We start from the raw sequence: 16,198 nt of genomic DNA on the forward strand, positions 1-16,198 counted from the left end.
GGTGAATTAGAATGAATTGGTTAATAATGGTTATGTGGTAAATCATTGTTTTGACATTAGTAATAAATGCGCCAAAAACATTTAAGGGTTAAGAAATAAATCATTGGGTTTTGGCGCCACCACGTGACGTAATCTGACGACACAACTATCGTTTAAACATAAGCTTTAATGGATGATGCTTGTACAATGTTGCTGTAAAATGAACAGCGCAGACTTTTAGAAGTGATTTTAGATCATTTCAAGAAAAATGAATCCCTTTTCATCCAAAAAGTCTAATTTGTAAGCACAGCCCCACGTTCAGTTTATCCAGTATGAACATCGAGCACTAGAGCAAAGAAAACCTCTCAAATATAAATAGAAGGTAATCATGTACAAGACTTCATGCAATAACAAATCTCCATTGAAAGAAAAGCAGCTTTAATTGGTTGTACAAATACATCGTCTTCAGGCTGAATTTCAAAAATCATCATTTCAGCAAAAGTTACTTTGTCTTAAAATGCATTTGTTGTAGGCTAGAATCCACTTAAAGAAATCTGGATACTTCATAACTCATTTTATTTAGTAAAAATTGTCATGTACGTTTATAAAGTTCCAAAAGCTCTGAGGATGATCTCAATTCTGTGCACAATTTACACAAACTCTTCACCGTCGAAACCTTAATCTACAAAAATGAATACAAAATAATCTGGTCAAACCACTCGATTCTGTTCATTAGTTCAGAGTTTAAGTCTGAAAAGCAGCCGCTCAGGTTTGATCACCCAGTGTTGTGTTCATGATGGTGTCCTGGCACGGTTCGGTCCAGCCCGGCAGCGGGCAGCAGATACTATTGTGGTGGGTCATGGCACTTTATTACATTTAGGAAAGAGGTGTTGATCCACACAGCTGTGAACACAGAGTGCAGTGATGTTACGTCTATAAGTCACTTGAGGATAAAATAACCTCGACTCAGGGAGGAGGATCTCCACAGCTCAAACTGGGCAATAAGAACATAAAACGACTGAATGCATGTGCAGAAAAACCTTTCCACAGATCTCTTAATCATTTTGCACACTGACTGAAACCATTCAGCGTTTGAGGGAAGAACACACGGACTTAAAAGAGAGAAAGAGAGATGGACAAATCATTCATCACATGAGATGGAGGCACTAGTGTTTCTGACACTGGCTGAGGTCTTTTTGGCACGGCTCCATGGTAACAGCCACCCCGACCCCGCTCCTACCGGATGTCATTTTAGTGACCTCTGTCCACGTCTCTGTTTCTGGGTCAAAACATTCAACACTGTCCAGAAAAGTGTTTCCATCATAACCACCTGCAGAAAGACAGACAGAGCTTTCTTTTAGAGACAAAAGATTATCCAGTGTTTCTGACATCACAAAGTGATGGTTTATAATGTGTGTGTGTGTGTTAGACAGAGGTTTTTTACCGAGCACATATATGCGTTGGTGATGTGCGGTCACGCCCAGCGCGCTGCGTCTGTGTCTCATGGATGCTGTGTAACTCCAGCTGTCCGTTTCCACGTCATATCGTTCCACTGTGTTCAGCTGATTCGTCCCGTCGTACCCACCCATTACGTAGATGTAGTTCCCCAGCGAGCACACACCTGAACACACACACACAGGTCACATGACTCACAACAGGTGTGATGGGTTTTAAATTAATATCGATGAAATCAAAAGAAACAGATTTCTTGTACTCTAAGAGCCTGTCCACACGGAAACGAATAAATAAAACGTATACATTTATTATAGAATCAGCGTTTCGTTCAGACGGATCCGGCGTTATGGAAGCTTGAATCTGCTATTTTTTTAAACCTGGTCCCCGAGTGGATAACCCTAAAACGACACGCTTACGTCTTCATGTTTACAGCCAATCCATATATTTGAGCCCTTTTCTCACACGGATTCTCACTTCCTGATCAGGCTGATGTTTGAACAAAAATAAGACAAACATTGAAAAGAAGCACTGAATTAATGATCTACATCTAACCATTAATGTTTAACTGAATCATTTCAGACATCAGACTGTTGAGTCTAAATAAAATTTGTAAAAAAAAAAAAACATTTGGCTGTCCTACTTTAAAAGATTTACAAACCCACTGGAGTCATCTAGATGACTTTAACGATAGCTTTATCAGTGGATGTGTGTGCTCTTAGGGTCTATAAAATAACAAAGGATACGACATATTTGGGTGAAAAAATTGCATTTGGCCAAAGAAATACATCTGGGATGGCAAGAAGATAAGTAAACAATTTTCATGTTCAGGTCGAGAGTTTTGTGCAACACACGAAGATCCAAACACTCGTGTGTGCGCACGCGCCGATCTCTGTAGACCTTCAGCAGATCGCAAGAGCTCACCTGCTCCGCTTCGGACCGTATTCATGGACGCTATGCTTCTCCATTCGTCTCGCTCAGGGTTGTAGCATTCGGCCGAGCTCAGCCGGTGAGTCCCATCGAAGCCGCCCACTGCATACAACAGACGATTGATCACGGCCACGCCCACTCCAATACGTCGAGTTAACATGGGTGCCACAAGCTGCCAGGAGTCTCTCTCCGGGTCATACCTGAAACATAGCACATATATCAGCAAATAAACTACGGTGAGATATTTGTCACATCACTCAGCTGTCATACTACATCTTGAGGAAAACCAACACACCTAAAACTAGGGGTGGGAATCGCTTGGACCCTCATGAATCGATTCAGAATCGATTCTTAGGGTCCCGATTCGATTCAGAATCGATTCTTGACGTACTAATTTGCATATCTGTGACGTCATTACGTCGCATTTGCTTTCAAAGCCAGGTTAATGTTTGCGCTTTTGCTAGTCTCTGAACTGTCATATACTGTAGCCTACTTTAATGCAACTAGGGATAAATATTGTCATTCTTATATACATACATGTCCTGTTTCTGTTGTAAGACATTAAAACCAGTAAAAATATTAATTTAACGTGACATATTAATTCTATATGTTAACCGGCATTAACTTCCACGAACGTTAAGCGTCTAATCATCATCATTATACACAGTGATTGGCAGTATTACTGTATTTATATAATGCAGCGCACCCAGCGACTGAATAACAAACTATGTGCATATTTTTACAGAAGTATATTCATGTTATATCTAAACAGTCTACGGATGGTTTAGGGCAGGGGTGTACAATACGTCGATCGCAAAGGCAATGCCGGTAGATCGCACAACTGCTGCTCCACGCGCTAAATTGTTATTATGGTCTTTTGGAGTAATTGTGAAACACGCAGGTCTTTTTGTGTTGCTGCGCCTTTCTTCTCAAATGTGTTTTGCCATGCCACTGCAGCTCAGTCGTCTTTAACTTCCAAAATTCACATGGATGCGCATTCTTGCCTCACGCAGTTGCTGATTCACACGCACGGTGTGTGTGAGCGAGCAAACGAGAGGGAGAGAGAGGCAGCGTAGCGCTGATTTGTATGCTTCTGATACTGTTTGTTTCACTAAACCGCATCTCCGCTATTTTAAGGAGTACTCGACATGTACTCAAGGATTTTTTTTAAAACTCCTCAAAAAGAATAGAGTAATGGTGACAGCCCTAAATACAATGTAGAGATATATGCAGTATAGTCCTACAAGCATTTAAAGTGTTCTTTCTCTTCTGCTCTTGTAAGCTCCGCTATGCTCTCTTAACCCTTCAAAGTCTAAGGGGTTTTAAGTCCGCCTGGCACTATGTTGACATATTGGCTTCTGGAATGGTCAATATTGATAGCAGAGTGAAGAGAGACATATTTCTGGATTCTATAGACTCTCAGCTACAATGTGGATGCATTGACAATACACTTCTTGAGACACTTGTGTGTGTTCTAATATGATATATCACCAAGAAATACAAAAACAGAAGTTAAATTTTTTTGTTTTTATTATATAAAAATATGAAACATAAATGAATAAAGGATTTTACAACAAATATTTATTCCTCAAAGGCTTAAGAACACCTGCAAATAAATTGGGTGAAAAAATATAAAGAAACAAAAGAACTATTTACATTTATGTGACCGTAGTCACCATACGTTTTTATTTGAAAACACAGAAATAAGAAAATATAAAGGGAACAAAAATGTTCATTTGAATGGAATATTCTGTCTCAATTTACTAAACATCCAAAAACCACCCCTAGATGGCACCCTGCACTGCATTTGAAAGACTTGAAAGATTGATGTACTTTTCTTACATGTTGTGCCACATATACGCGTTACATGCGGCCAAAACGCGCACATTTGATGGCACACATTATTTGATTACTGCTCCGTTATTTCTGAAAAGCTAAAATAAAATAATTCTACTAAAAAAACGATACAATATATATTAGAAAATATATTATCAGCAATATAGCATTCATAATACTTCTCAAATGGATCGATTCCGTCCAAGATTTGATCCTCTTCCTCCGAATCAAACCTGTCTGGATCAGATCCATTCTCACTCTCATCGCTGTCGGCAAAAAGCATTTCAGCATTTCAGAGAATCTTCGTTGTGCCATGTTTTCATTGAAAATAATCTTTCCAAGTACAAACAAGCGTATCTGATATATCTCTAAATGTGCGCGTCCAAAGACCGTGTATGAAAAAGTTGCGTCAGCAAACAATCCGGGAATCCCAGGTGGAAATGATTCCAACCCCCTCCCCTTTTTTACGTTCCTAGGCCATTCTGACAACGTCATTTTTTGTTTTTGGTCTGTGATTGGTTCACACACAGATCTGTGATTGGTTCACACACCCCAACAGCCTTGCATATAATTAGATAGAATAAAGTATAATTTCCTTGTTTTGCGGTAAAATACTATAGATTTGCACTAAAATACTGAAGGCTTATCATTCGCGGAAGTCAACACTGTCTATGCAGACGAATGTCAGCTTTTTCATAAAAAAAAAAGTAAGTTAATACCATAATCCATTCCGAAGTTATTAATAGATATATCAGGGGTGCGCACTTTGACGCTCTAGAGCGTCAATCGACTTAGAAGGGTTAAGTTGTCCGTGTGCATCACCACTCCCCCAGTTGAGTTCCGCCTTTTGGTTCTGATAACGTGACGTTATTTTGTAAACTAACATTTAAGAATCGATTCTTGACATTTGTGAATCGATTCGGAATCGGCCCACGTCCGAATCGCGATTCATCTAAGAATCGATTTTTTTGCCCACCCCTACCTAAAACTACCTGAAATACACCTGACACAGACATCTTACACAACTGTAGTATCTTCCTCTAACGTGTCTATTAATAGCTGGTTTCTGTTCCTCATCTGTGGTCTGTTTGAACATGACGTCAGTTAATGAGAATATGACCACCACTGACTGTTCTGGTTTGACGTAGCAGGAAAAGCAAACATCTAGGCAATAAAAAACATCTCACCTCTCCACGCTGTTGTGATGGACGCATCCGTGTGACCCCCCCACCGCGTAGATCATCCCGTCGATGACGCCCACACCAATGCGATTACGTGGGACGCTCATGGGCGCGCAGGGCAGCCAGCAGTTGTTCATTGGGTTGTAACAGTCCAGCGTGTTGGAGTCCATGTTGCCGTCCGGAGCGTTATTACGGCCGCCAACCGCGTAGAGGAGACCGCTGATGACGCACGCCGCCAGACCGCTGCGAGGCACCTGCAGATCCGCCAGCCGCAGCCACGCACCTGTGCAGGGGTTAAACGCCTCCAGATAGCTGAGCGATTGACGGAAATAACCGCCGGCCGTGTAGATGAGCTGCGGTACTTTGGGCGTTCTGCACGGAATGAGTTTGGTGGGCTTGTGCAGCGTAAGATCCTGGAAGATCTGCGACAGGTAATCTTTACTCTGAGCGTCCCACTCGAAATGCTCCAGCTGTCGCTGCAGAAAATGCGGCGTGAGCGAGTGGCAACGGACGGCCTGCAGCAACGCCTGAACGTACGGTCGGCGGTTCTCGCGGTCGTACTGCACCCACTCCACACAGGCGTGAAACACCTCAGACTCACAGCGCACATTCAGTTCATCACGGCTGATTAACGTCACCAGCTGACAGTGAGTCAGATTGAAGAACTCCTCCTGGGTCGCCACCTGAGAGACAGACGTACATCAATCAATCATTTCTGCTGATATTTTCATAATAAGATTAACAAGGTGAACGCATGGAAAATCACTAAAACCAAAATACATTTGTTGCCCGATTACATCTTTTCATTTATAAGGGAAAAAATACTTTTTCTATTAAATTTTGTAAAAAAAAAAAAAGAAACTTCACAATCGGGGCTATTTCGCATTAATTATCATGGACGTATCGCCTGTGATAACGAACGTAAAAATGCCACAATTGTCTGTGAACTACAGCTCTGTGTAGTAAATGTCGCTCCATCTGAAAGCAGGTGTTGGAGATTTACTATTAATCAAGAAACCGGCTTAACTAACGAGATGCGCGTGACATTCACATGCGATTTATCATGCAGCCCTACATCATCTTAACTGAGGCACTATGGTTTTTAAAGGGACAGTAAGTAGGATTTACCCCAATCTAGTGGTAAAATTGTATTTTGCATTCAAAGGAATAGTGCTCTCTAGCGCCTCGCTTTTCCAAATGCGTGTTGCAACTACGGTAGCCGTTATGTACTCACTGATCTCCATGTCTGTTTCAGCGGGTTCACGTTTTCTGAATGAAAACGCGTTGTGGAAACATGGTGGCAGGCTAGTGCTTTTTGTCCCTCTCTGCTATTACAGTTTATTAATACGGCGGAACGACGTGGAAGCCTTCTTGGACTTACCCGTTCAATGTAAGTAAAGAGGAGAAATTCTTAGCTTACAAAGAAAAGTCAAGTCATCGGCAGAGGTCATTTGACATCAATGAGGACATATGTATGAACAAGTTGACCAAGAGAATATAGGTTTTGGTCATTTTAACAGACAGAGATGCCAAATTCACCCCAAATTCATATTTGAAACTGACGTTCATAGAATAGTCTGACAGGATTGGCATCATCAGATGTGTGTGTCACACTGACCTGACTGAAGTTCATGTAGATGTATTCTCTGGCCTTCTGGTGAAGTTCTGTGCAGCCGATCTGCTCAGCGAAGCTGGCGATGCCGATAGCATTACTGGGGTCAAGCTGCTGCACGAGGAAATCACAGCAGGCTTTGACCACACTGTCAATCTGATACATGACAGCACCATTCATAACGTGAATCACACACTTCTCTCCCACGGAGATGCTTGCCGTATACGCAAACTCAATCAACCGCCCCATCACCTGAGAACAATATTCACAGTGTCAGAATGAACACTCATAAAGACTGGTGAACAGTCATAGACACATGCACACTCATGCAGACACATGCACACTCATAAGACTCGTGAACACTTGTAGACCCATGCACACTCATGAACAGTCACGTACAGTGTTTATTTTCACTGTGTACACTGCCCAAGTCAATCCACTCCATATGACAGAACATAGATGTGTAAGAGGCTGTTTACACTTGGCATTAACATGCGTTTTCGTCGATCGGATCACAAGTGGACGACGTTAATGCCTGGTGTAAACGGTGTTCAAAACGTTTTGAGCTCGTCCACTTTCAACCACATTCAGAGGTAGTCGAAACCACTTTCGATCGGATCGCTTTGGAGTTGCGGAACGCATATGTGATTGAATGTGTTCGAACAGCCACACGCGACCGCCTTCTCTCCGCCCATTTATCTAATCTGAGGTATTAAACATAAGTTTTACGTCTTTTTTTGAATTCTGGCGTAAACATACGGTGAACAGCGCTATTTTTAGCCTTTCATTGATACAACTAAAGCGGCTGATCTCCGTAGTTTCGTTTTGAAAGCGTGTGAAAGTTGCGCGATCGTATTTCATCAATTGCGCTGAAAATTGAGAGAAAGCTCCAACATATAAACGTACAAAACACTATGCAGCATGTATACTTGCTAAACAAGCAGCGGACTCCGACATTATATAAGTTTGCGTCCATATAAACTCATAATTACTCCCGCTCGCGTTTGAATGACAGCAGAGAGACTCGCCCACCGTCTTACGGACCGTCCCCTCACAGTATTCAGGACAGATGCGGTCGAAAGTGGACTAAAGAGACGGATTTAAATACCAGATGTAAACGTAATGTGTCTCTCTCGTCCACTTGTGATCCGATCGATGAAAACGCATGTTAATGCCAAGTGTAAACAGCCTCTATGATTATGGCTGGCAGATTTCATATAAACATGTGTTGTCCTTATGTTCAAGCCCTACCTGACACAAACCTTCTGTAAAAGTTACTGGAGACCTTCTAAAAAACACATCCGAAAACAAACACGGGTCCAGATGCGCTTACCTTTGGGTGAATTCCCTCAATGGGCACCACCTCCATCCCACACTCCTTCAACCCATTGGTAAACATGGCACGAAACACAGGCGAAGACGATGCCAACACCACTTTATGTGCTACGAAGTCAACGGCCTCCAGATCGTTGTATTTCACCCTCAGCGTGACGTCGCACAGCTGACGCTCCAAACGCAGCTCGTTCATGATGTTGAAGGCAGCTGCCGTGTGGCTATCAAGGGTGTAGCTGAACACTCGATGCCCATTTCGTGCAGACGGAGTGACCTCCGCCTTGCATTCCGTCATCCCGGACGCCGCATACATCCTCACCGGCTGCGGTCCAGCGCACGCATCCTCGCTCGCCAGCGCAAGCAAACCGATCGAGGGAAGATGGGTTGAGTTTTAACACGGTTACACGTTGGCCCTACAGAGACGTACGGGTCAAGCTTCTCACAGTTATAAAGGGCCGCGCACACAGCTCATGGTCACTCCAACAGCAGACACCAATCACTTTGTTCTACACACATGAACTCTCGCAGCTTTGGCTCCATGATGTTTCTGTCATAATAACGTCACGAATAATCTGGGGAATTGGTTTTAGTTTTCCAGCACCAGCAGAGTTTGTTTAAGAGACTGAGAGTTGGCACAGATCAAGAGCTCTTGTCACAGGACTGGTTTTTCGTGCAAATATTTGCATTTTTCCTCAAGAGAATGAGAAACTTTTAAAACGTGATGACACTTGCGTGCGAATGACAGATGAAAGACTCGTGCAGGAGGAAAATCAGCATGAAAAGAAAACCAGTGTCAGATCCAGCAGCTGGACTACAGGACTTCAATGTTCCTCTGGATCCTGACAAATAAACACAATAAAATATTATTACAAGATTTACAGTGAACATCTGGACAAATCTCTTCAGATATGAAATGATGCAATCACACCTCTACCCTTTGAACAAATTCCCTGGTAAACAATAATAAATAAACAACTGATTACAACAGACAACTAACTTAGTCTGATCAATATGTGCGTTTAGCAGCTGTGGCTTTAGTTTTCTTTACTATAGAGTTAAACATGAATAGTGACTCATGAGCCAGATCCAGAATAAAACCAAAGCTTAAGTTATGAAGAACTTTAAATATATTTGTGAGGGTTAGGTGAACTTAACTAAACCTGCACATGTTAAACCAGACACATACAAAGAGTTGGAGGAAAACCATACAACCCTCACCACAAAATTCATGTGAATATTTATAGTCATCAACTCAGTAAAAGTTTTCAATCTGTAGACACATTTGGCCCATAAAAACACATTTTATCAGTTTGAAAAATGGTCTCAGTGATCTTTTGTCACGTGTTCTCTTTAGATCACAACAGAAGATTGAACAAACAGCTCATGTAGCGTTTTTAAGTCTACAATATTCATATATATTCAACCGTAAACACAAAGAGGCCTGAAATCACCGGGCTAGAGTTTGGACTGTATCCGGCCTACAACAGCTCTTAGCCGGCACACGCAGCAGCAGCAGCAACACCGCCGCACCACGAGCGATCAATGACAGCCGCAGTGACACTTTAGTTATCTGTTACTAGTTCGTTTAGTTAATAGTTAAATAATAGAGAATATCTAATGATCGATTTACATTCAATAAAATAAAACCAAACTACTAAACAGTGTTTATTATTTCTGCACAAGTTTAATCAGATGGATTACAAACATCAAACTGCAATAGCCGGGAAGTATTTCTTAAAATCAAAGTTTATAATAATCTGGTCGTTATTTTTAAAGAAAAACAAAATAATAACAATAATCATGGACTGAACACTAACCGTCTGACAGAAAATCACTGCTATCACACTGAACGCACAGGTAAATAAAATTAATTAAAATATTTAAATAAAAAATATATAAACATTTAGTTTCACGGCTCGTTTAAAACAGACCTTTTTAAAAACACACTTACGGCTCACCGGCGGAAGCTTTTACAGTCAAAGCGCGCGTCTGCGATAGTTCTCGCGCGCGCACGCGTCACAAGCAGTAAAAGCAGAAACTCAGCGTGACTAAGCACAGTCGCGCCCCCGAACTAGCGAGGACGCGCGCACAGCATAATAATAATAATAATATTCATAATAATCATAATAATAATAGCTATTCATTTTACTGTTATTATTATTTTAAACATCTTCATCCAAGGGCTTACAAACAGTGAACACAAGATGTCACTACGAGTCAATAAAACTCTCAGCGACGCTTGGGTTTTTCTCATGGGCAAAACCCAGGATCAGTGGTACAGTTACAGAGCCTGCCAACCACTGAACTGCTGCATTGACCATCATTTTAGTTACCATAACAAAAGTGAAGTGATGTATTTGCCATTGTACAGTAACCCAGAAATGTCACCTCTGCATTTAACATATTCAGTGAGTAGTAAAACGCACGCACGCACGCACGCACGCACGCACGCACACACACACGCACGCACGCACGCACGCACGCACGCACGCACACACACACACACACACACACACACACACACACACACACACACACACACACACACACAAACACACACACACACACAGAGAGAGAGACACACACATACGCATGCATGCACGCACATGAGCAGTGGGCAGCTTTCACTGCAGCGCCCGTGGAGCAATGGGGTTTATGGGCATATCAGTCGCAACCTGCTAGCCGTGAGAGTCAAACCAGCAACTCTCAGGTTACAAACCTGACTCTCTAAGGCCATGACTGTATTGAAAAAAACATGAAAAATATAATTTTGTCTAGTTTTACTTTATTATTTTTAACTTACCCTATTACCTCAGGTCTTTAGCGACCCTATACAGTTTTTTACCTTAAATTAAACATAAAGTAGATATTATTTAACTATTTTTCTCTTGTTCAAATTGTTGATGAGAGATAGATTGAGGAATATAAAGCAGCTGGAAGTCAATCTTTAATAAATGAACATTAAATGTGGAGGGTATAGTTAATGATGCTCTGGGTCATAGACTGAGGTATGACTTTAAGGGTTAACACTTTCTGTCAGACTGACAACCACTGTTATTCATTGTGTTTCTTATTTAATATCTGATGTTACTGAACACATTTACATTTAACACAACAAGAGAAATGTGTTGAGTGATCTTCTGTTATACTGTACACATGAATATGTGCTGTGAAGACTTTCAAAAGAAAAACAAATCAATCATAATTGATATGGTGTTTTTCCCTAAAAACATTTGAGATATTTGTCTGGTATTGGTTTGCAACCTTTGGGTTGTAAAATTCTTTAAAATGTTTTTTTGTGTAGGCTAATGTAAAGCTGAGTGAAATCTACAGTAGACACAAACTCAGTAACCCGCAGCGCAGCTACATCTTGTTGTTATCAGTTTATCTCTGTAAGATGCCAGCAGACTGCAGCTTCGCTTCTGACACATGAACGCTGCCAGTGATGTGTGCGTGCGTGTGCGTGTGTTGGCGCCCGTGTGTGTGTGTTTGTGTGTTACACACGTGTCCATCTTAAGGCTGTGGGTTTATCAGTACAGCCTGTGGTTAGGTGCGCACGTCTCAGTGTGTGTGTGTGTGTTTACGGTAAATGCCAGGGATGCTGAGCTGAATTGTGTTTCCATGTTAGTTTGCAAGTAGAGCAGAGCCCTCTGCAGACGCCCACAGATCTCTGCCCACAGTCAACCTACATGTAATACCGACACCATGTGTCATCCAGTTTGGTTAACATGAAACTTCTGTCAGACACAATGAACAACACACTGGACCACTTATACATGCAAATATGAAAATCTCTGTATAATGATGAAGCTTTATATACAGTAAGAGACAAAATCAACACAACAAATGAGTTCTGATCAATTCATGTCATACAGTGACTTCAGCTTAATGTCAGCCTGAGAAATTAATGTCTGTACCACTGATGTGATCGATGATATTTAGAGAAGTGGCAGATGAAGAGATATTATCTGCTCGTTCATACAACACACACACAAGCACTGTACAACCACACTCACACTACAGACCGCGTATTATTTCCCCTAAACTTAACCCTCATAGAAAACTTTCAGCTCTTTTAGATTTTCAAAAAATATCATTTTGTAAAAGTTATAAGCTCAGAGAGAAACACAGAGACACACACACACACACACACACATACCCACAGAGACTCACACAGAGACACACAGACACAGACACACACGCACAGAGAGAGACAGACACACAGACACACACGCACACACATAGAGACACCCCCCACACACGCACACACATAGAGACACCCCCCCCACACACACACATAGAGACACCCCCCACACACGCACCCGCATAGAGACACCCCACACACACGCACACACATAGAGACACCCCGCGCACACACGCACACGGCACACACATAGAGACCCCCCCAACACACACACACACACACACACACACACACACACACACACACACACACACACACACACACACACACACACACACACACACACACACACACACACACACACACACACACACATAGAGACACCCCCCCCACATGCACACACATAGAGACCCCCCCCACACACACACACACACATAGAGACACCCCCCCCCACACACACACACACGCACACACACTCACACACACACATAGAGACATCCCCCCCCACACACACATAGAGACCCCCCCCAACACACACACACACACACACACACACACAGAGTCAGTCGATTTTGGGGAATTTCTCATTGCTTCTGTTAGTTTTTCTTATTGCCCCCTCCTCCTCTGCACGTTGTGTGTGGTTTTTGTGGTACACAGACAATTCCATTGACATGACTATTAGAAACTAACGTTGTGTTTGTGAAGATGCTACACTTTATTGCTGTTTTTCAAAAAATATTTAATATACAAAAGCAAAGAACATAATTTAATATGGAATTTTAAAAATGTTTCTCATTGAAAACAGCAGAAGATATAAAAATAACTTTAAATATGTTGTGTTACAGTAAACGACCCACATAGACTCCACATCAAACATCACATGACATAAACAATACAGCAGTGACCCACATCTCAAACTGATGCGGTATGATGATGAATTTTCTTTCTGCACATTTGGAAATGTAATTGTGACAAATTCTGTTGATCTTTAAAGGTTGTGTGCGTGTTTGTGTATCGTTGCTGGTGGTCTGTGTGTGACATTTACAAGAGTTTGATTATTTTTTCCTGACTTGCACCACAGAGACAAACAGGCTTTTAAATATCTTTCATTTTCTCAGCTTTTACCCCCCCCCCCACACACACACACACACACGCACATTAGTATGTACAGAAGACCATCTTAAACTAAACAAATGTCACAAAGGCCCAGTCTTGATATCACAGATGTTTAGGTGATCTGATGTGCAATTATTGTTAAAAACCAATGTGATATCGACTTTCATCTTTAGGCTTCTTGACAGTTTGTGAACACAGCGGTTTGAGCTTTTCTTTTTCAACTGGATTTGTCATGATTTGTTGGTTTGGCCAGCGTCTGAATATCAAACCATACGATCAAGACACGACTGATAACTTGAGCTTTGGGTAGACGGATCTGATGGTGGTGAAATTGCCCGAAGAAACCGTGGTTTCCATCCCGCGAGGGTTCACGTCCGTCTTGGTGAAGCTACATTGCGGGAGGACTTTGGCGATCTTCCTCAGCTGCCCATCTTTGGTTATCAGGCAGGGTTTGAAGAGCAGCTTCACTATGGCTCTCCGTATGTCTCTGCTGGTCATTGTATAAATGATGGGGTTTATGAGGGAATTCATCATGGCAACACCCAGGAAGTAGTCGGCCTTGAAGAGAACAGGACACTCCCTTACAGGACACATAAAGTCCAACAAGAAGAGCACAAACAGGGGCAGCCAGCACAAAATGAACACACCGAGCACAATAGTGACCGTCTTCAGCAACACCATGTACTTCTGCGAACGGCGCGAGAAGCCTTTGCGCTGTTTGCAGGCCGGATTTTGCGTGTTGGACTTCACGAAGAGAAAGATCCGTCCGTATAGGGCGATGATGGCTAAGAGAACCGCCATGAAAACAAACACGCAGAAGAAGACGTAGCTTTTGGCGTAGAGCGGCAGTACGGTCGAGCACCAGCTCAGGTGATTTAAACAGTTCCAGCCCATAACCGGCAGTACGCCCAGCAACAGCGACAACGCCCAGCTCGCCCCAATTAGACCCAACATGCGGTTACGCTTGGCGCGCTGGTGAGTCTTCATGTTGAGCATGGTGACGTAGCGCTCGATGGCGATGGCCAGCAGGCTGATGACGGACGCCGTCAATGTGACGAACGCGCCTCCTTCCCTCAGAAACCAGAGCAGCGGCGTCAGCGTTAACGTGTTGCGGCCCGACAGCACGATGTTCAACATGTAGGTGAATCCGGCCAGCAGGTCCGACAGCGTCAGGTTCCCCAACAGATAGTACATGGGCATGTGAAACTTCTTGTTCCTCCAGATGGCCATGAGAACGATGCAGTTCTCCACGACAATAAGGAGACAGACGAAGAGAAAGCATATGTCTTCCGGTTTGAGTCCATATAAGTACCGGTTCTGATCCAGTTTGCCCGTGTAGTTATAGTGTAACTGGAGAACCGCGTTGAAAGACACGTTGAATGCCGCCGTGCCGGAGGCCTCCATGCTTCACCAGGAGAGAAAGACTTCTCTTTGCTAACAGTTAATCTTACCCGTGAGACGTTATCTCCGGCTCGTCGTTTAGGAGGGAGATCGTAGATATCTGCTGGATGTTGTAGGACATGTAAAGTTAGAGAACTAGAGTGGTTGCTTGCACCGGTCCGTTGTGCCAATGGGCACCGGTTAACCCGTTTGAGTGGAACTCCTTCATATTGATTCATCAGTTTAGTCCAGAAACCTTTAAAAACAGAGTAGCGTAAAATCAAGTTAATAAATGACGTGAGTGGAAAACAAACAAAAAGCATTCTGATGTTTCGACACCAAGTATCTTCTGATTATATGCCTGTGGTCTGTGGTTAGTCATTTCTACTGCATGCTTGTCCAAACTTTTACTTTGACTAAACAGTGAGATGTTGTATTTAAACTTATTCAAAAAGTCCTTTAAATAACTTCACAACCATCTTCAGTGTGTTAAGAGAAATAAAACTATTTCGATTTCCAGCAGAAATCATCGCTAATAATCTACAGTGTTTTTAAATGTCAAGCTTTGGGAGTTGCAAAAACATAAACGAGTAAGTTTTAAGAACGAGTCTGACCAACTAGCAATTAGTTAGGGCTTATTGGTTCTGCTATTTGGATTTAAATTAGACCAGTCTACATTTTTATCTAGCTTACTTAAACCAGTTATGATCAGCCTTAAAGAAAACATTTCATGACAAAAGACTAGTCTAAGTTAAGTTTATGCAACCGGCCACAAATGTTTAACTGCATTACGCTACATTTACAGTTACATTAATATTACATTACAGCTTTGTCTCCTGAAGAGTCCTCATGAAGGAAAAATGCTGAAACAACATTACTTGAAGTTTTGAAATGAAACGACCCTCATGTGGTTTTGATTTAGATTTGAACAATGAATCAAAACAAATGATCAAAATAGTGAGACGGAAATACAAAAGTAAATCTAAATATGATTTGATTTTCTTTTTAAAGTTGACAAATTTACATACAAGCTGGATTCAACACTCACTGTAAGATCACAGATCTCATTCATAACATATCAACATGAATTTAAAGTTTCATACCGTCTGTGTGTTCACTGACATTCTGCATCTACTGTCAAACACGACTCAACACTCCAAACTACAACAATATTACTGGAAACAGATCACTTACAGAGAATCTCTCTCTCTCTTTCTTGCTTGCTCTCTCTCTCTC

At 42.1% G+C, this 16,198-nt stretch overlaps 2 protein-coding genes across 4 annotated transcripts; both read right to left on the minus strand.

Moving 5' to 3' along the window:
* Nucleotides 1–400: 400 nt before the first annotated feature.
* Nucleotides 401–10,342, minus strand: keap1b (kelch-like ECH-associated protein 1b). 3 transcript variants are annotated; one of them, XM_065293956.2, is made up of 7 exons: nt 10,274–10,342; nt 8,324–9,161; nt 6,997–7,242; nt 5,385–6,061; nt 2,356–2,561; nt 1,424–1,600; nt 401–1,309 (listed from the first exon to the last, which is right to left on the minus strand). In XM_065293956.2, exons 2-7 carry the CDS (start codon nt 8,633–8,635, stop codon nt 1,146–1,148), a joined length of 1,782 nt encoding a protein of 593 aa, XP_065150028.1. In that variant the 5' UTR covers nt 8,636–9,161; nt 10,274–10,342; the 3' UTR covers nt 401–1,145. The 3 variants fall into 3 exon arrangements, with proteins under 3 accessions (XP_065150028.1, XP_065150029.1, XP_065150030.1); XM_065293957.2 differs by having other exon boundaries at nt 10,254–10,316; XM_065293958.2 differs by having other exon boundaries at nt 10,140–10,275.
* Nucleotides 10,343–13,171: 2,829 nt separating this feature from the next.
* s1pr5b (sphingosine-1-phosphate receptor 5b) lies at nt 13,172–16,198 on the minus strand. The gene is made up of 2 exons (XM_065293959.2): nt 16,066–16,198; nt 13,172–15,218 (listed from the first exon to the last, which is right to left on the minus strand). The coding sequence occupies exon 2, from the start codon at nt 14,984–14,986 to the stop codon at nt 13,859–13,861; it is 1,128 nt and encodes a 375-aa protein (XP_065150031.1). The 5' UTR covers nt 14,987–15,218; nt 16,066–16,198; the 3' UTR covers nt 13,172–13,858.

This window comes from Paramisgurnus dabryanus, chromosome 7, assembly GCF_030506205.2.
Source record: "Paramisgurnus dabryanus chromosome 7, PD_genome_1.1, whole genome shotgun sequence".
Taxonomy (NCBI): Eukaryota; Metazoa; Chordata; class Actinopteri; order Cypriniformes; family Cobitidae; genus Paramisgurnus; species Paramisgurnus dabryanus.